General features: G+C 38.6%; 1 protein-coding gene across 1 annotated transcript; it reads left to right on the top strand.

Annotated features, from left to right (window-relative positions):
- Nucleotides 1–16,510: 16,510 nt before the first annotated feature.
- On the top strand, nucleotides 16,511–17,238 carry LOC109276898 (ferritin light chain-like). The gene has a single exon (XM_053900693.1). It carries the CDS (start codon nucleotides 16,535–16,537, stop codon nucleotides 17,027–17,029), a length of 495 nt encoding a protein of 164 aa, XP_053756668.1. The 5' UTR covers nucleotides 16,511–16,534; the 3' UTR covers nucleotides 17,030–17,238.
- The last annotated feature ends 2,778 nt before the right edge of the window (nucleotides 17,239–20,016 follow it).

The following is a 20,016-nucleotide window of genomic DNA, read 5'->3' as shown; positions in this document are numbered from 1 at the left end:
TTTAAGACTTTGGACTTCTGGGGTGCCTGGGTGGCTCAGTTGGTTAAGCATCTGACTTTGGCTCAGGTCACGATCTCATGGCTCGTGAGTTTGAGCCCCATGTCGGGCTCTGTGCTGACAGCTCAGAGCCTGGAGTCTGCTTCAGATTCTGTGTACCTCTCTGGCCGTGCCCCTCCCTCACTCATGCTCTGTCTCTCTCTCTCTCTCAAGAATAAATAAAACATTTTTTAAAAATTAAAAAAAAAAGACTTTGGATTTCTGTTCATTGTTATTTAATGTTAATTTAGGTACCTTCTGTCATATATAGATTTAACATTATCTGGATTTTTACCCCTGTCCTTCAATATTTCACTTAAAGCCCTCTTGATCGGTTAGGCAAATTTCTAGGAAAATTCGTGTTCTTCAGTCCTTTAGGGATACGCTCTATCCCTAGGCAAGATACCAGTTTTCATTATCCAAAGATATGATTAATTCTATGCACCTAAGTCTCTGCATGCCGTATCATTCTTCTTCTTTCCCATTGCCAACCTTCTATTGAAAACACTGGTGATAATGCTGTTTGTATTCCTACGTACTTCATCTTTTGGTCCAACACTTCAAGATACACATCCTAGGTTTCTTCTGCAAGGGATGGATGACCTTCTCCACATAGAGTAAAAGCAGATAGTGACTGTCAAGTCTGATGAGACTGTAGACCATATATCACTTTTCTGCAAGATACTCCAGGAAGACAGCATACCTCCACATGGGCCATGGCAGGGAACAAGGCTGCCTCTGTCCTCTTAGGAAGTTGCCAAATGCTATTCAGTTAGCAAACAGTTCATTGTGGCCTGTTGTGTGGCAAGCAGCACGATAGGCCTAGCACAGAGTCATCTAACAATCTAACAGATCTAGTAACCATGTCCTTATACTGTCCACCACTTGTGAGATTTCATTATTTCATTTTGTCCTATATTCTTGTTTATAAAGTAATATTAAAGTGCACAAATAATTTATAGATACAGTTTTACTAAACATCCAGACAAACAGAAATTTATAAAGAAAGTCCTTGGGACATCTGATTGGCTCAATCTGCAGAACATGCTACTCTTGATCTCTAGGTCTTGATCTAGGTCTTGAGTTGGAGCCACATGTTGGGCATGGAGCCAACTTAAAAAAGAAAAAAATCTTGGAGTGCCCAAGTGGCTCACGTGGTTAAGCAAGCAACTCTTGATTTTGGCTCAGGTAATGATCCCAGGGTCGTGGGGTCAAGCCTAGCCTTGAGCTCTGCCCTAAGCATGGAGCCTACTTAAGATTCAATCTCTCTCTCTTTCTCTCTCTCTCCCCCTTACTCTCTCTCTGAAAAAAAAAAAAAAAAAAAAAAAAAAGATATTCTGATCTACTCCTCTGTTTAAACTGTGTTATTCTCCAAGATTTTGTCCTTGGTCCTTTTCTTACTACAAACTCTGAGTGACCTCATATATAGATGAAGTATACTCATAACTTCAAACACTATCTCATTTTGATAACTTAAAAAAAATCAGTGTCACTTTTACTTACTCAGTGCAGTATATGATCTGAATTTCACAGTGGTTACTAACTGCCAGGCTATTAGTCTCTAGAAGCAAACATCTAAATTGATCAGGAAAAAAATATAGGTTTTAATTTTTAAAAATTACACCCTCCTTTACTTATACTGGAATAGTTTCTTCACTGACTTCTTAATCTTTTTGACAGAGAATGTTCTAGGCTTATTTTGTAAGTTTTCCTATAATCACAGCTCTGAGCTCAGATGACTGATTGAACATCTAACATCACATAAAGAATTAAAAGCTAAGAGGTTGATTATACAACATAAATTTGTTTGCCATATAAGAAATAGTAGATTTTTTTAGTTTAATAACCAATTTCAAAAAGCTTTGTACAAGGAGAATTGTGATAACAATTCCACCAAATTTTCTTCTTCACTTGAATTTTTAATTGAGATAATTGTAGATTCACACGCAGTTGTAAGAAATAACAGAGAGAGATCTCATGTTCTCTATGTACTCTCATTTTACCTGGTTTCCCCCAGTGGTAACATTTTGTAAAACTAGTATAAATCACAACCAGGAAATTGACATTAATGTAATCCAAAGATCTTATTCACATTTCCCCAATTTTACTTTGTGCACATTATACAATTTTACCACATATGCAAGTTCATGTACCCATAACCATAGTCCAGACTCTATAAACAGTTCCAGGACCTTGTGCAACTCTCTTATAATTTACTCACCTTCTACCCTAACCCCTGGACTGCTAAGCAGCATTCCTTTTCTAAAATTTTGTCATTTCAAAATATTATATAAAAGAATCACATTGTCTGTAACCTCTTGGGATTGATTTTTTTCACTCAACATAATTCTCTGGAATTCTATCCCCAGGTTGTTACATGTATCAGCAGTTTGTTCCTTTTTATTTTATTTTGTTTCATTTTATTTTATTTTGTGTTGTTTTATTTTATTTTACCTTATTTTATTTTGAGAGACAAAGAGAAAGCACAAGCTGGGGGAGGAGCAGAGGGAGAGAGAGAGAGAAAGAGAGAGAGGGAGAGAGAGACTCCCAAGCAGGCCCTATGCTCAGTGTGGAGCCATATGCTGGGCTTGATCTCACTACCCTTGGGATCATGACCTGAGCTGAAATCAAGAGTCGGAAGCTCAACCAACTGAGCCACCCAGGCACTTCTTTACTCTCCTTTTTTAAATTTTATTTGTTTGTTTACTGTCTTTGCATTATATTTCGGCTCTGAAGCATGGAGGTTAGTTTTTGATAACACAACCAGAAAGTTTGAGATCAAAACGGAGGCAGCTGAAGAGCTCTTTCAGAGGCCGCTTATCTAAATTATTTTAGGCAGAAGGGCGCCTTGATTTTGGCTCAGGTCATGATCTCATGGTTCATGAGTTTGAGCCCCATCTTGGGTTCTGTGCTGACAGTGCAGAGGCTGCATAGGAGTCTCTCTCTCTCTCTCTCTGCTCCTACCCCTTGCTCTCTCTCTCACTTTCTCTCTCTCTCTCTCTCAAAAATAAATAAACATTAAAGAAAAAAAGTTCTTCCTGAGCCTGCTGGGCCTTGATTGTCTTCAGCTCAAAATAATCCACATGCCAAAGTGGCATATTTTGGGGTGGCAAGCCCTGAGCCCCCTCATATGGTTCTTTTTTTATCTCCTGAAGTCTACTGTTATCAAATATTAATGTGGTTAACTCAGCTAAATGAAGAAGAAACTTGAACACCAAAAATATATAATTCTTATTAATACAGTTCATATTTCCAAGTATTGAATCAGTGGTTTCTTTTAAGGAATGTGTGTCACAGCTGCTAAGTTGACTGGAGTTACCTCTATGCTAGAGGAGAGAAACACATACATATGTGTGTTAATGTTTTTTTATGCATGCTTCTCTCCCTTTTTCTCTACGTTATACCACTATCTGAGATCAAAAGGCTTCCTTTAGAATAAAAAATTATACATTAAAAAGCCCCAGAGACTTCAGTGATGTTAAGCACATCACTCTTCTAAATTCAAAATAAAAGTGGAAATTTGAGGGGCTCCTGGGTGGCTCAGTCAGTGGAGCATGTGACTCTTGACCTTGGGGTTGTGAGATTAAGCCCCACGTTGGGCATAGAGCCTACTTAAAAAAAAAAAAAAAAAAGTGGAAATCTGATTTCTGTAAAGGCAAAATCATCTGTTGACATTCCAGTCCAAAATGCTCACTCTTCACTTCATAAAGAAAAACCTAGCCATCCCTGTGAGCACACCCAGTAAAAGAGCAGGGTAAGTTATCCTACACACCAACTTCCAGACATTCTTCTTGTCTTCCCTCGCATGCCAGACGCACTGTATCATTCACTTGCTCTGTGGTATTTCCAAAGCAGTTTTTTCTTATTCATTTGCCTGTCAAAAATTAAGTTTCCCAAGAGTTTTTCCTAACATCCTCTACCTTCCACAGCCCAGAGTCCTCTTTACAACTGCAAATTCCCACAGGGCTTCCTTGCTCCTGTCATTCCTCCACAGTCCAAAAATTATCCCTATTAACTCTCATTTTCTTACTGGGTGTCTCCCAACTGTTGGCGTACCGAGACAGACTCAGACAAAGCAATTTAAATGAAATATGTGTTTGACTCATAGTCTCTTTAACTTTCTAATTGAAAAGGTAATGCAGGGGCGCCTGGGTGGCTCAGTCAGTTAAGCGTCTGACTTCAGCTCAGGTCATGCTCTGGAGGTTCACGAGTTCAAGCCCCACATCGGACTCTGCGCTGACAGCTCAGAGCCTGGAGCCTACTTCGGATTCTATGTCCCTTCTCTCTCTGCCCCTCCCCCAGTCACACTCTGTCTCTGTCTCTCTCTGTCTCTCTCTCTCTCAAAAAAAAAAAAAAAAAAGAATAAACATTAAAAAATTTTTTTAAATAAATAAAGCCTGGGTGGCTCAGTTGGTTAAGCGTCTGACTCTTGATTTCAGTTCAGGTCATGATGTCACAGTTCATTAGTTCCAGCCAGGTGTTGGGCCCCAGGCTGACAGTGTGGAGCCTGCTTGGGATTCTCTCTTTTCTTGTCTCTCTCTGCCCCTCCCCCACTTGCACTTACTTGCTCGCGTTCTCTCTCTGTCCCTCTCTCAAAATAACATAAATAAATAAGCTTAAAAAATAAAAATAATATGTACACATTATAGAAAACTGAGAGTATATGGAATATATATATGTATATATATATGGAATATATATATGTATATATATATATATATATATATATATAATCGAATATTATTCAGCCAAAGAAAAGAATAAAGTCTTGTCATTGCAACAACATGGATGGAGCTAGAGAGTAAAATGCTAAATGAAATAAATCATTCAGAGAAAAGACAAATACCATATGACTTCACTCATATGTGGCGTTTAAGAAACAAAACAAATGAGCAAAGGGGGAAAAAAGAGAGGTAAACCAAGAAATAGACTATTAACCATAGAGAACAAACTGATGGTTACCAGGGGGAGAGAGGGTAGAGGGGTTAAACAGGTGATGGGGAGTAAGGAGTGCACTTGTTGTCATGAGCACTGGGGTGTTGTAGGGAAGTGTTGAACCATTATATAATATGCCTGAAAGTAATATTACACTGTATGTTAACTAACTAGAATTTATTTTATTTTTCATTTTTTTTTAATTTTTTATTTATTTTGAGAGAGAAAGAGAGCAGGGAGGGGCAGAAAGAGAGGCAGAGAGAATCTCAAGCAGGCTCTGCACTGCCAGCACAGAGCCTGACACGGGGCTCGAATCTACCAATCGTGAGGTCATGACCTGAGCGGGAATCAAGAGTTGGACACTTAACCAACTGAGCCACCCAGGTGCCCCTAACTAACTGGGATTTAAATTTAACTCAGAAAAAAGAAAATTCCAGTTAAAAAAAAAGAAAATATTGGTAGCATACAAGGATAAAAAATATAAAGAGTATGGATTTTTCCCTTTTTTCTTGTTTTTTGTTTGTATTATTATTAATATTAGTCTTTGCTATTTGTGCAGGAAAAAGCTTCCACATAGTTTAAGGAAATTTTCAAGAATACAAAACAAACTAAATTATTTCCAGTTTGTCTTCCTTTTTGTAAGGTGAAGGAGCAAATTTTTGTGTTACCTGATGGACATTCCAAGAACCCTCAAAATATTTTAAGCACAAAAGACATCTTAATATTTTTACTATTCCTTTGGTGGGGGGGGGGTAGGCAGAGGGAGAGGAAGAGAGAATCTTAAGACTCTGTGCCCAACTCGGAGCCTGACTTGGGGCTCAATCTCTCGACCGTGATGAGATCATGAGATCATGACCTGAGCCAAAATCAATAGTTGGATGCTTAACCCACTGAGTCATGCAGGTTCCCCAGTATTTTTACTATTCTGAATATACAGTTTAATACGGTAAAGAAAAGATCAAGAAGAATTATCAGAGGTGGCACTATATGAACAGAAGTCATAATTCCTAAAACTCAAGATATACTTATTATAAATACTTAAAAGCCACAGCAATAAAGAACAGCGAGTGCTAGGAATTTATTTTTTTTTATTGTTAAAAAAATTTTTTACTGTTTATTTATTTTTGAGAGTGAGAGAGAGAAACAGAGTATGACTGGGGAAGGGGCAGAGAGAGGGAGACACAGAATCTGTGGCAGGATCCAGGCTCTGAGCTGTCAGCACAGAGCCTGATGCAGGACTCGAACTCAAGTACCGTGAGATCATGACCTGAGCTGAAGTCGGACGCTTAACAACTGAGCTACCCAGGCGCCCGGGAACTTAATTTAAAAGTAAAGTATTTTTGGTCAAAATCATTCAAGAGGATTCCAGAAGTCCAAAGAATTAGTAGGGTATTTTGGTTATTAAAAAGAACATCTGATATCTATGCACATATTAACTTGGTCATTTTCCGAAAAGAAAATCCAAATTCTAGTTTGACTCTTTTTTAAAAAAGAATATATCCAAATAATAATAATAATAATAAAAATAATGTTTTAAACAATATATCCATATTTATTGAAGCTTTGCTTACAATAGCCAAGATATGGAAGCAACCTAGTGTCTGCTGATAGATGTGTGTATATACACAATGAAATATTGCTCAGCCATTAAAAGAATGAGATTTTCAAAAAATTTTTAGTGACTAAATTTGTTTCCCACATACAAAAACAAAATGTGTGCGGTGGTTACTTGTTTTTGTTTTGTTTTGTTTTGTTTTGTTTTGTTTTGTTTTAAAGAATGAGACCTTGCTATTTGCAATAACATGGATGGACCTAGAGGGTATTATGCTGCATGATATAAGTAAAATAGAAAAAGGCAAATACCATATGATTTCACTCAGATGTGGAATCTAAAAAACAAAATGAACAAACAAAAAAGGCAGAAACAGCTTACAAATACAGAGAACAAACTAATGGTTGCCAGAGAGAAAGAGGGTGGGGAAATGTGCAAAATGGGTGAAGAGGAGTGGGAGATACAGGCTTCCGGTTACGGAATGAAGAGAGCATAGGGAATACAGTCAATAGTATTACAATGTGTTGTATATGGTGACAGATGGTAGCTTTACTTGTCGTAAGCATAGTATAGTATATAGACTTGTCCAATCACTATGTTGTACACCTGAAACTCAAGTTTTAACATTGTGTGTCAACTATAATTAAAAAAAAAAAAAGATTGGAAAAAAAAAAGAAAAATAGAAAGATTATCATCCATGTAACAATTTGTAGTAAAGAAATTGTAGCAAGATGGCATCACAGGAAGTTCCTGAACTCACTTCTTCCATAGACACACGAAGTCTACAGATACGTATGAAATAATTCCCCCTGAAAAGGACTTGAAAACCAGCTAAATAGCTTCTTTACAACAGATAGTAAAAAGGCCACATTGAGAGGGAGTAAGAGAGGCAGTCTTGCCAAAAGCCTCAACCCCCACAGTAGGGACGGATCTCACAAACCTGGAGATTCGGAGGAGTTTATGTCCTACGTCAGGCACCCCAAACCTTGAAACCTGCAATAGAGAGAAAAATCCCCAATATGTCTGGCTTTGAAAACCAACAGGGTTCATATCCAGGAGACTCAAATATATGGAACTGAGATACTTCTCTTACAGGGTTTGTGCACAAACTCACCTGACCCAAGGATAAACAGTAAAGCAGTAGTGTGAAAAGCACCTAGACTATATGTGAAGGAGATTCATTTGCTAATCTTAAAGCATCTGGCAGAGGGGCAGAATTCTGTTGGGACTCTCTCTGGGGACTTACGTGCTGACAGGCACCATTTTTATGCTCTCTCTCTATCTTGATAGTGCTTGTGGTCATGCCCCAGCCGTGTGCTCTTCCAGGCACCTGTGAAAACTGGCAGGCACATGCAATCCACACGGGGATGTTCCTCGATCACCTAGCTCTGGTGGCTGTGGTTGGGGACAGGGCATGCATTCCTGGATCCCACAGGACTATAATAATCAAAGACAGTTCTTGACAGGATGCCACCCGTAGGGTATTACACAGACAGCAGACTGAAACACATCCCCAGTATCCCTGTAAAAAAGGCCTATTTATGGGCTGCCTGGCTGGCTCAATCAGTGGAATACTCAACTCTTGTTCTTAGGGTTGTGAGTTCAAGCCCCACACTGGGTTAGAAATTACTTTAAAAAATAAAAGAACTTTTATTAAGAACTAAAAGGAGGAATCAAAAAATATTTTGAGACAAATGAAAATGGAAATGTAACTTACCAAATACAAAGGCTCATAAGAGGGGCACCTGAGTGGCCCAGTCGGTTAAGTGTCCAACTTCGACTCAGGTCATGATCTCCTGGTTCAGGGGTTCAAGCCCCATGTCAGGCTCTGTGCCAACAGCTCAAAGCCTGTGTCTCCCTCACAGATTCTGTGTCTCCCTCACTCTGCCCCTCCCCCGTTCAAGCTCTGTTTCTCAAAAATAAGCATTAAAATTTTTTTAATTTAAAATTTTAAAAAAAGCTCATAAGAAACCATTGTGAACAATTTTACTAGCCTACTAATCTTCCATCCTACACAAAAATTAACTCAAATTGGATTAAAGGCATGAATATACAATCTAAAACCATAAAATGTCTAGGAAAAAAAAGAAAACATAGGCAGTAAACTCCTTGAAATTGGCCTTGGCAATGATTTTTGGATCTCACACCAAAATCAAAGGCAACAAAAGAAAAAATAAACAAGTACAACTACATTAAACTGAAAAGCTTCTGCACAGCAAACAAAGCCATGAGCAAAATGAAATGGTGACCTGCTGAATGGGAGAAAATATTTGCAAATCATCTATCTGATAAGGGGTTAATATTCAAAATATATAAAGAAGTCATATAACTCAATAGCCAAAAAAAAAAAAGAAAGAAAAAGAAATCTGATTAAAAAATGTGCAGAGGATCAGAATAGACATTTTGCCAAGGAAGACACATAGATGGCCAACAGACACATGAAAGGATGCTCAATGTCACTAATCATCAGAGAAATGTATATCAAAATTACAATAAGATATCACCTCACACCTGTTAGAATGACCATTATCAAAAAGACAAGAGGGGCACCTGGCTGGCTCAGTCAGTAGAGCATGTGAGACTTGATCTTGGGGTCATGAATTCAAACCCCACATTCGGTGTAGAGATTACTTAAAAAAATAAATTAAAATAAATAAAAATTAAATTTTAAAAAAGTTGCTGTTGAAGCACTAATTTTTTAAAAATGGGGGCACCTGGTTGGCCCAGTCATTGGAGTATGTGACTCTTGATCTCCATGTCGTGAGTTCAAACCCCACATTGGCCACAGAGCTTACTTAAAAATAAAAAGGAAAAAAGAGAGAGAAAAGACAAGAAATAACAAGTATTGGTGAGAATGTGGAGAAGAGGGAACACTTGTGCACTGTGGGTGGCAATGTAAACTGCTGCAGCAGAACAATATGGAGGTTTCTCAAAAAATTAAAAACAGGGGCACCTGAGTGGCTTGGTGTGTTAGGCGTTCAACTTCAGTTCAGGTCATGAGGTCAGGGTTCGTGACTTTGAACCCTGTGTGGGACTCTGTGCTGAGTTAGTGGGGCTGGATCCCACTAACCCTGAGGTCATGAACTGAGCCAAAATCAAGAGTTGAACATTTAACCAGCTGATTTCCCTAGCCCCACACATTACTATTTTTTTTGTTTTACATTTATTTATTTTTGAGAGACAGAGTGAGACAGAGCATGAGCAGAGGAGGGGCAGAGAGAGAATCTGAGGCAGGCTCCAGGCTCTGAGCAAGCATTTAGCACAAAGCTCCAGGTTCTGAGCAAGCATTCAGCACAGAGCCTGATGCAGGGCTCAAACCTACGAGTCGTGAGATTATGACCTGAGCCAAAGTCAGACACTTAACCAACTGAGCCACCCAGGCACCCCACACATTACTACCTTTAACCAAAGTAGCCAACTTTTGTTTTGTCCCGACATAGAGAAGGCTAGAAGACAGTAAACTAAGAAATATCTACCTAACTTTTGAGCACACATTTTAGATAATCTTTACAAATTTTAAGCTGATAAAACAAACCCAGGGATGCCTGGCTAGCTCATTTGGTGGAATATGTGACTCTTGATCTTTGAGTTTGAGCCTCATATTGTAAATAGAGATTACTTAAAAATTAAAAAAAAAATCTTTAGGGCACATACACCCCAATATTTATAGCAGCGCTATCAACAATAGCCAAATTATGGAAAGAGCCCAAATGTCCATCGACTGATGAATGGATAAAGAAGGTGTGGTATATATACACAATGGAATACTACGTGGCAATGAAAAAGAATGAAATCTTGCCATTTGCAACAATGTGGATGGAACTAGAGTGTATTATGCTAAGCGAAGTAAGTCAGAGAAAGACAAGTATCATATGATTTCACTCATATGTGGAATTTAAGAAACACAACAAATGAACATAGGGGAAGAGAAAGAAAAATAAGATGAAAAGAGAGTGGGAGGCAACCATAAAAGACTCTTAAATATAGAGAATAAACTGAGGGTTGCTGGAGGGGAGGTGGGGGGGGATGAGTTAAATGGATCATGGGCATTAAGGAGAGCACTTTTTGGGATGCACACTGGGTGTTATAGGCAAGTGATGAATCACTAAATTCTACTCCTGAAACCACGACTACACCATATGTTAACTAACTTGAATTTAAATAAAAAAAAAATCTTTAAAAAAATTTTTTAAATAAAAACCATTTTATATTTTTAATCTTAAACAATTATTAGAAAGGATAACTTACTTAACTTATAAGGTCAATATAAAAATTTATATAAATTAAAGCATGAGAATTTTAATTTTAGTCCTATAAAAGTTAAAATATAGTGTTAGCATTAATTTTATACAATAAAACACAGTTTACTTTTTCTTTCTTTTAGAGATGTTTGATTATTTACATGGACTAGGTATTCCTAAACTGCATAGATGGCAACAGAATGATTTTTTTTCTAGTCAATCCACCTTTAAAATTTCTCAAGTGAGGGGAAGAGGGAGAGGACAGAAGGGGGAAAAAGTGAGTGGGAACAAGCTTTAGACAAATACAAAATTATCATTGGAGAAAGGCTAGTAATCTTTCTGTTGCAAGGTGAGAAAAAAGTTTAGATTTAGAAAAACTCATTTCAACACACACACACACACACACACACACACACACGAGTCATTAACAACTGGTTTAAACAGTAACTTGGGCTCTTGGCAATTTCATCAAGTCAAAGAATAAGAATGGAAATGAAGGATGTTTATGGAAGGAGGGAGTCTTCTTTAAAAGAAATCTCTTTTAGACAGATAAGATAGACAGTCCCAGGGTACCTGGGTGGCTCATTTGGTTAAGCTTCTTGATTTTGGCTCAGGTCATGATCCCAGAGTAGAGCACTGTGTTGGGCTCCATGCTGAGCATGGAGATTGAGATTCTCTCTCTCTCCCTCACTCTGCCCCTCTCCCTAGCTTGGGAAAGAAAGAAAGAAAGAAAGAAAGAAAGAAAGAAAGAAAGAAAGAAAGAAAGAAAGAAAGAAAGAAAGAAAAGAAAAGAAAGAAAAGAAAGAAAGAAAAGTAAAGAAACAAAGAAAGAAAAAAACAAAGAAACAAAGAAAAAAGAAAAGGTAGACAATCCCCTTACAAGAGGTTCTTTCCCCTTTTCATTCTAAGGCATCTCCAAAATGAAAAATATAATTTATGTCAAAATTCTTCAGAGTAGCCACTACAACTCCCAACCATCCTCTGTGAAGTTATGTCAGCGAGCAGTGCAAATTCATTAGTAGGCAACCCATTAGAAGTTGGTTGACAGCTGGTCAAAAATAAAAGTATCATAGAGTTTTGGACCCTAATCCCAAGGATAAATTGCCCTGCCTACTTACTCAAGAAATCAGCATGACCCTGAAGAGCCACAGAGATCATAAAAGTCCAGATATAGCACAAAATCCATGCAATCAAGGACAGAGAGCCCTCGAGCAGGGGTAACTCAAATGGTCTCAGATGTGCATGTTCTTACTGAATGGAGGTCCGAGTCATAGCAGGAGGGTCTTAGCCATCCGTGGTAGTAATTGTTCTGGCCCAATCAGCCAAAGACCATCTGGGACAAACCTGTAGTCAAACAAAGTGAGATTCACTCATTTGTTGCAATGAGAGACACTGCACCTGGAGAAACTATGGGATGTCCCACTAAACAAAGGAGAAGATGAGTTATAGGATTTGGGGGAAGAGTGACATTTAGGCGAAATTTAAATGAAGTAGTGTTTTGATAGGATCAAAGCAAAGCAAGGTCATATATAAAGGAGGCAAGGTCAGATCTGGACTGCAAAATTGAACAGGCACCTGTTTCTTTGAAAATTGCAAAGTTCGGGGCGCCTGGGTGGCTCAGTCGGTTAAGCGTCCGACTTTGGCTCAGGTCACGATCTTGCGGTATGTGAGTTCGAGCCCTGTGTCGGGCTCTGTGCTGACTGCTCAGAGCCTGGAGCCTGTTTCAGATTCTGTGTCTCCCTCTCGCTCTGACCCTCCCCCATTCAGTCTCTGTCTCTCTCTGTCTCAAAAATAAATAAACGTTAAAAAAAAATTTTTTTTTTAAAAAAAAGAAAATTGCAAAGTTGAAGTAAGGGTGGAATATTGTCTTCAGAAACCTCTTCTCTGAAGTTCCACACCTGGACTGCAAATCAGTTTTGCTTCTGTGGGCCTTAGATTCTCTGAGAAAGAGTGGGATATTTCATTCTTCTTGATGTTATTTCAAACAGCAAAGTTTCTAGTCTATGATTTCAAGCATCAAGTCACTCAACATAGGGGGCTGTTTTGATGCTTTACCACTGCACCATGTCTCTGGGGGGAACATTATTATTCCTCGTTAAATTTGTGCTAACTTTATCTGTATCTGTCCTCCTAGACTGACACATAGCAGGGCATATTTTTACTTTGCCAGCTCTGGCCAATTTAATACTTTCTCAAGTTTAAAGCCTGCCAAAAAGTGATGCTCTTTCTAACACTATTCAGGACAGAAAAAAAAAATAGGATTGAGATATTATAAATCAATTCTTACTGGTTGAATATACTTAAGGGGTATGTACTGGTATATAGATGATCTTTTTTTTAAGTTTATTTATTTATTTTGAGGAAGAGAGAGTGTGGGTCTACAGGGGAAGGGCAGAGAGAGAGGGAGAGAGAATCCCAAGTCGGTTCCACGCTGTCAGCATGGAGCCTGACGTGGGGCTCTATCCCACAAACCATGAGATCATGGCCTGAGCTGAAATCAAGAGATGGAGGCTCAACCAACTGAGCCACCCAGACGCCACTAGAGCATCTTGATAAACTTTTCCATAAGGATCCAAGCTAGGGAAAACAACTCTGAATACAAAACTGCAATGTTGCACACATAAGAGGGCACAGGTTTCTACACATTCACGTTTGAAATCCTGGCTGTAAAAGGATGAGACATTGGACAAATTAGATGTCTTTGCTGAAGTTTTCATCAACTTGTACTCAGCAAGTTACTTCACACTCTAAGCTGGATTTCTCTCATCAGGTTAGTGTGAGAATTAAATAGGTTAACAGCTAAATATATCTAGCATTGTTCCTTGAAATGTAAAAGAAAGTGTGGAGGAGGGGACCCTAGAATTACAGATGTATTCCTCCTAGCAGATGGGGGGGGAGGAGAGAAATAATTGTAGCTTGCACAGGGGGAGCAGGGGTCTAAAAAGATAGTCTCTATGGTGTGTTGTCTTTTCTAAAATGATCTTTTTCACATTAAAACATATTTTAAATGTTTATCTATTTTTGAGAGAGAGGGAGACTGAGCACGAGCAAGGGAGGGGCAGGGAGGGAGACACAGAAACTGAAGCAGGCTCCAGACTCTGAGCTGTCAGCACAGAGCCCGACGCAGGGTTCGACCTGGGGCTCAAACTCACAGACTGTGAGATCATGACCTGAGCCAGAGTCAAATGCTTAACTGATTGAGCCACCCAGGCATCCCAATCTTTTTCATATTAAAACGTTTTTAAAGTTAGGTTACAGGTTAAAGGCTGTATATACATTTAATACAGTATTTCTTAATTTCAACATGTTTGGATTTCTTTTCTTTTTTTTTAATAATTTGGTTTTTTTTTAATGTTTTTATTTATTTTTGAGACAGAGAGAGGCCGAGCATGAGCAGGGGAGGGGCAGAGAGAGAGGGAGACACAGAATCCGAAGCAGGCTCCAGGCTCTGCACTGTCAGCACAGAGCCCTACATGGGGCTCGAACCCACAAACTGTGAGATCATGACCTGAGCTGAAGTCAGACGCTTAACCGACTGAGCCACCCAGGCGCCCCTACATGTTTGGATTTCTTAATGACTGTTATTTTCTTTTAATTTTATTGCATTGACGTTAGTGAAACTGGCCTGATTTCTGTGTTTTGAATTGTGTTTGGTTCATAAAGGCTCAAAACTAGTATATCTTCCTTGCGTTTTATACTTTTATCAATATGAGATATTTCACATTACCTTCTTTGCTTTTTACCTTGAATTCACTTTTCCCTTATACCAGTATTGTTAGTATATTGTTGTAATGCTGTATATTTTCTGATGTCAACATATATTTTTTAAGTTTACTTACTTATTTGAGAGATAGAGTGAGAGATCACAAGCAGGGGAGGGCAGAGAGAAAAGGGAGAGAGACAGAATCCCAAGCAGGCTCTGCATTGTCAGCGTGAAACCCGCCATGGGGCTGAACCCAGGAACCCACAGATCATGACTTGAGCCAAAGTCAAGAGTTAGACCCTTAACTGACTGAGCCACCCAGGTGCACCCCCCCCCCCACCCCCCACCAATGTCACAATTTTTAACCTTCTTGCATCATTTTATTTTGGATATATCTCTTATAAATGGCATCTAACGTGTCTTTAGTTTACCCATTCTGTCTTATATCATTTGAATTTAATTCATCCATGCCATGGTTTCTGTTATGTTTGGATTTACTTACTCCAGCCACCTGAATTTGTGCCTTGAATTTATCATTTTTTCTTCTAAGTATATTATCTTTCTTTTTAACTTTCTTTGTTTCCAACTATGTCAGATAAACTCTAAGGTGGCAAACACCCCGTTATCCCCTCTTCCTCATATGCACGCTTTTTTGTTAATGATCTACCCTTGACTGTGGATGGGATTTCTTAATTGCTTCTAATGAACAGAATACGGCAAAGGTGGTGAGATATCACCCCCATGATTACCTTACCTTGCATAAGACTCTGTTTTGCTATCTGACTCACTCCAGAGACTCTTCATACGGGCTTAATGAATCTGAATGGATCATTTAGACAAAGCTTATCCTGGATTGGATATTTAATAATTTTCTTTCCCACTAAAGAAGAGGGAGGGCAGATTAATTTTAGGTTAAAAAAAATTGTGGTTGAGTGCCTGTCTAGCTCAGTTGGAAAAGCATGTGACTCTTGATCTCGGAGTTGTCAGTTCAAGCTCCATGGTGGGTGTGGAGATTACTTAAAAGTAAAATCTTAAAAAAAAAATCCCAAACAAACACACAATTGTGTTGTGCCCTACAGTGTTGTTTTATTGGTGGGAAATTGGCGAGACTTCAATATACATCAGTGGGGGTAACAAATGCATTATGGTACAGCCTTATGATGATTTATTACATAGCAATGAATTCTTATTTGGAACAAGCAAATCACAGAATCCCAGAATATCAGGATTGACTAGAATGTCATATTTCCACTGAATAAAAGGTCCAGTGTAAGAGGAAAACAAAAAAACAACTTCTGTTTTTTACCCTGTACATCTGAATTGTAGTAGGAAATAAAATTTTGAAGTTATTTCACAAGGCTGTCATCAGGAAATGAAGACAAAAGAAAAAAATCAACAAATAAAAATAATATTTTTAACCCATTCACGCCCCAATCTAATATGAAATTAAGAGTTTTTTTTTTTTTAACGTTTATTTATTTTTGAGACAGAGAGAGACAGAGCATGAACAGGGGAGGGTCAGAGAGAAGGAGACACAGAATCTGAAACAGGCTCCAGGCTCTGAGCTATGAGCACAGAGCCCAACACAGGGCTTGAACTCACGTACTGTGAGATCATGACCTGAGCTGAAGTTGGCCGCTTAACCGACTGAGCCACCCAGGCGCCCCGAAATTAAGAGTTTTTATACCATCTATAGACCAACTTCCCTGATGAACATGGATGCAAAAAATCTTCAACAAGATACTAGCCAACTGGATCCAACAACACATTAAAAAAGATTATTCACCAGGACCAAGTGGGATTTATACCTGGGATACAGGGCTGGTTCAATATCCGCAAAACAATCAGTGTGATTCATCACATCAATAGAAGAAAGGACAAGAACCACATGATCCTCTCAATAGATGCAGAGAAAGCATTTGACAAAATGCAGCATCTTTCTTGATAAAAACTCTTAAGAAAGTAGGGATAGAAGGATGATACCTCGAGATCATAAAAGCCATATATGAAGACTCTCATTACCTCAGTGGGTAATGAGGAGACTTAGCTCCTCATTACCAACCAACCATGAGCTCCCAGATTCGTCAGAATTATTCCACCGAGGTAGAGGCCGCCTTCAACCGCCTGGTCAACATGCATCTGCGGGCCTCCTACACCAACCTCTCTCTGGGCTTCTATTTCGACCGTGACGATGTGGCTCTGGAGGGCGTGGGCCACTTCTTCCGAGAGTTGGCTGAGGAGAAGCGGGAGGGCGCAGAGCGCCTCTTGAAGATGCAAAACCAGCTCAGGGGCCGCGCCCTCTTCCTGGACGTGCAGAAGCCGTCCCAAGATGAGTGGGGTAAAACCCTGGACGCCATGGAAGCCGCCCTGCTTCTGGAGAAGAACTTGAACCAGGGCCTTTTGGATCTGCATGCTCTGGGTTCTGCCCGCACTGACCCCCATCTCTGTGGCTTCCTGGAGAATCACTTTCTAGATGAGGAGGTGAAACTCATTAAGAAGATGGGCGACCATCTGACTAATCTCCGCAGGCTGTCCGGCCCCCAGGCCGACCTGGGCGAGTAACTCTTCGAAAGACTCACCCTCAAGCACGACTAGAAGTCTCTGGAGCCCAGCAGCCTTTGAGAGGGTCCCTCTGGCATTCCCCCCAGATGTCAGGGCTTGTGCCTGAGTCTCTCCTTGCAGCCACTAGGCAGCTTTTTAGCCAACCTAGAGCCCTCTCCCAAGCCGTGAACCAAATGAAAACAATGAAGTTTTTTGCAGAAAAAAAAAAAAAAAAAAAAAAAGACCCAATGTCATTATCCTCAGTGGGGAAAAACTGACAGCTTTCCCCCTAAGGTCAGGGACAAGACAGGGATGTCCACTCTCACCACTGTTATTCAACATAGTATTGGAAGTCTTAGCCTCAGCCATCACACAACACAAAGAAATAAAAGGCATCCAAATTGCCCAGGAGGAGGTCAAACTTTCATTCTTCGCAGATGATGTGATAGTCTATATGGAAAACCCAAAAGATTCCATCCAAAAACTACCAGAACTAATCCATGAATTCAGCAAAGTTGCAGGATATAAAATCAATGCACAGAAACTGGTTGCATTCCTATACACCAACAACGAAGTGACAGAAAGAGAAATCAAGGAATCGATCCCATTTACAATTGCACCAAAAACCATAAAATACCTAGGAATAAATCTAACCAAAGAAGTGAAAAATCTATACAATGAAAACTATAGAAAGCTTATGAAAGAAATTGAAGACACAAAAAAATGGAAAAAGATTCCATGCTCCTGGATAGGAAGAACAAATATTGTTAAAATGTCGACACTACCCAAAGCAATCTACATATTCAATGCAATCCCTATCAAAATAACACCAGCATTCTTCACAAAGCTAGAACAAACAATCCTAAAATTTGTATGGAACCAGAAAAGACCCTGAATACCAAAGCAATCTTGAAAAAGAAAACCAAAGCGGGAGGCATCACAATCCCAGACTTCAAGCTATACTTCAAAGCTGTAATCTTCAAGACAGTATGGTACTGGCACAAGAACAGACACTCAGGTCAATGGAACAGAATAGAGTACCCAGAAATGGACCCACAAACATATGGCCAACTAATCTTTGACAAAGCAGGAAAGAATATTCAGTGGAATAAAGACAGTCTCTTCAGCAAGTGGTGCTGGAAAAATTGGACAGAGACATGCAGAAGAATGAACCTGGACCACTTTCTTACACCATTCACAAAAATAAACTCAAAATGGATGAAAGACCTAAACATGAGACAGGAAGCCATCAAAATCCTCAAGGAGAAAACAGGCAAAAACCTCTTTGATCTTGGCCACAGCGACTTCTTACTCAACACGTCTCCAGAGGCAAGGGAAACAAAAGCAAAAATGAACTACTGGGACGTCAAGATAAAAAGCTTCTGCACAGCGAAGGAGACAATCAGCAAAACTAAAGGACAACTGACGGAATGGAAGAAGATATTTGCAAACGACATATCAAATAAAGGGTTAGTATCCAAAATCTATAAAGAACTTACCAAACTCAACACCCAAAAAGCAAATAATCCAGTGAAAAAATGGGCCAAAGACATGAATAGACACTTCTCCAAAGAAGACATCCAGATGGCCAACTGACACATGAAAAAATGCTCAACATCACTCATCATCAGGGAAATACAAATCAAAACCACAATGAGATACCACCTCACACCTGTCAGAATGTCTAACATTAACAACTCAGGCAATACAGATGTTGGCGAGGATGCAAAGAGGATCTCTTTTGCACTGTTGGGGTGGGAATGCAAACTGGTGTAGCCAATATGGGAAACAGTCTGGAGGTTCTTTAAAAAATTAAAAATAGAACTACCATACGACCCAGCAATTGCACTGCTAGGTATTTATCCAAGGGATACAGATATGCTGTTCCGAAGGGGCACATGCGCCCCAATGTTTATAGTAGCACTATCAACAATAGCCAAAGTATGGAAAGAGCTCAAATGTCCATTGATGGATGAGTGGATAAAGAAGATGTGGGGTGTATATATGCTATATATATACATATATATGTATATATGTACATACATATATACAATGTATATATGTACATATGTATATACATATATACAATGTATATATATAGTATATATATATATATATACTATATATATACTATATATAGTATATATATATACTATATATACTATATATAGTATATATACTGTATATACTATATATATAGTATATATATACATTGTATATATGTATATATATATATACATTGTGTATACACAATGTATATATATACATTGTGTATATATATACATTGTGTATACACAATGTATATATATACATATACAAAGATAAAGATAAAGAAGATGTGGGGTGTATATATATATATATATACACGTGTGTGTGTGTGTGTATATATATATATATATATATATACACACACACATATTGTATACAATGTATATGTATATATATATACAGTGTATACATTGTACTGTGTACACAACGTATATACAATGTATACATTGTATATACATTGTATACAATGTGTGTGTGTGTGTGTGTGTGTGTGTGTGTGTGTGTATGTGTGTGTGTGTATACAATGTGTATATATATATACAAATATATATAATGGAGTATTACTCAGCAATCAAAAAGAATGAAGTCTTGCCATTTGCAACTACAGGGTATTATGCTAAGCGAAATTAGTCAGAGAAAGACAAATATCATAAGACTTCACTCATATGAGGACTTTAAGATACAAAACAGGTGAACATAAAGGAAGGGAAGCAAAAGCAATATAAAAACAGGGAGGGGAATAAAAATAAAAGAGACTCTTAAATATGGAGAACAAACAGAGGGTTGCAGGACAGGTTGCGGGAGGGGGGATGGGCCAAATGGGCACTAAGGAATTTACTCCTGAAATAATTGTTGCACTATATGCTAACTTGGGTGTAAATTTTTAAAAATAAATTAAATTTTAAAAAAGTTTTTATACCACTATTTTGAAATTAGAAAAAATTTTATCATATATTTTT

This window comes from Panthera pardus, unplaced genomic scaffold, assembly GCF_024362965.1.
Source record: "Panthera pardus isolate Hobbes unplaced genomic scaffold, ASM2436296v1 HiC_scaffold_13, whole genome shotgun sequence".
Classification (NCBI taxonomy): domain Eukaryota; kingdom Metazoa; phylum Chordata; class Mammalia; order Carnivora; family Felidae; genus Panthera; species Panthera pardus.
The sequence above is the reverse complement of the archived record's forward strand: the minus strand, read 5'-3'. Positions and strand labels throughout refer to the sequence as shown.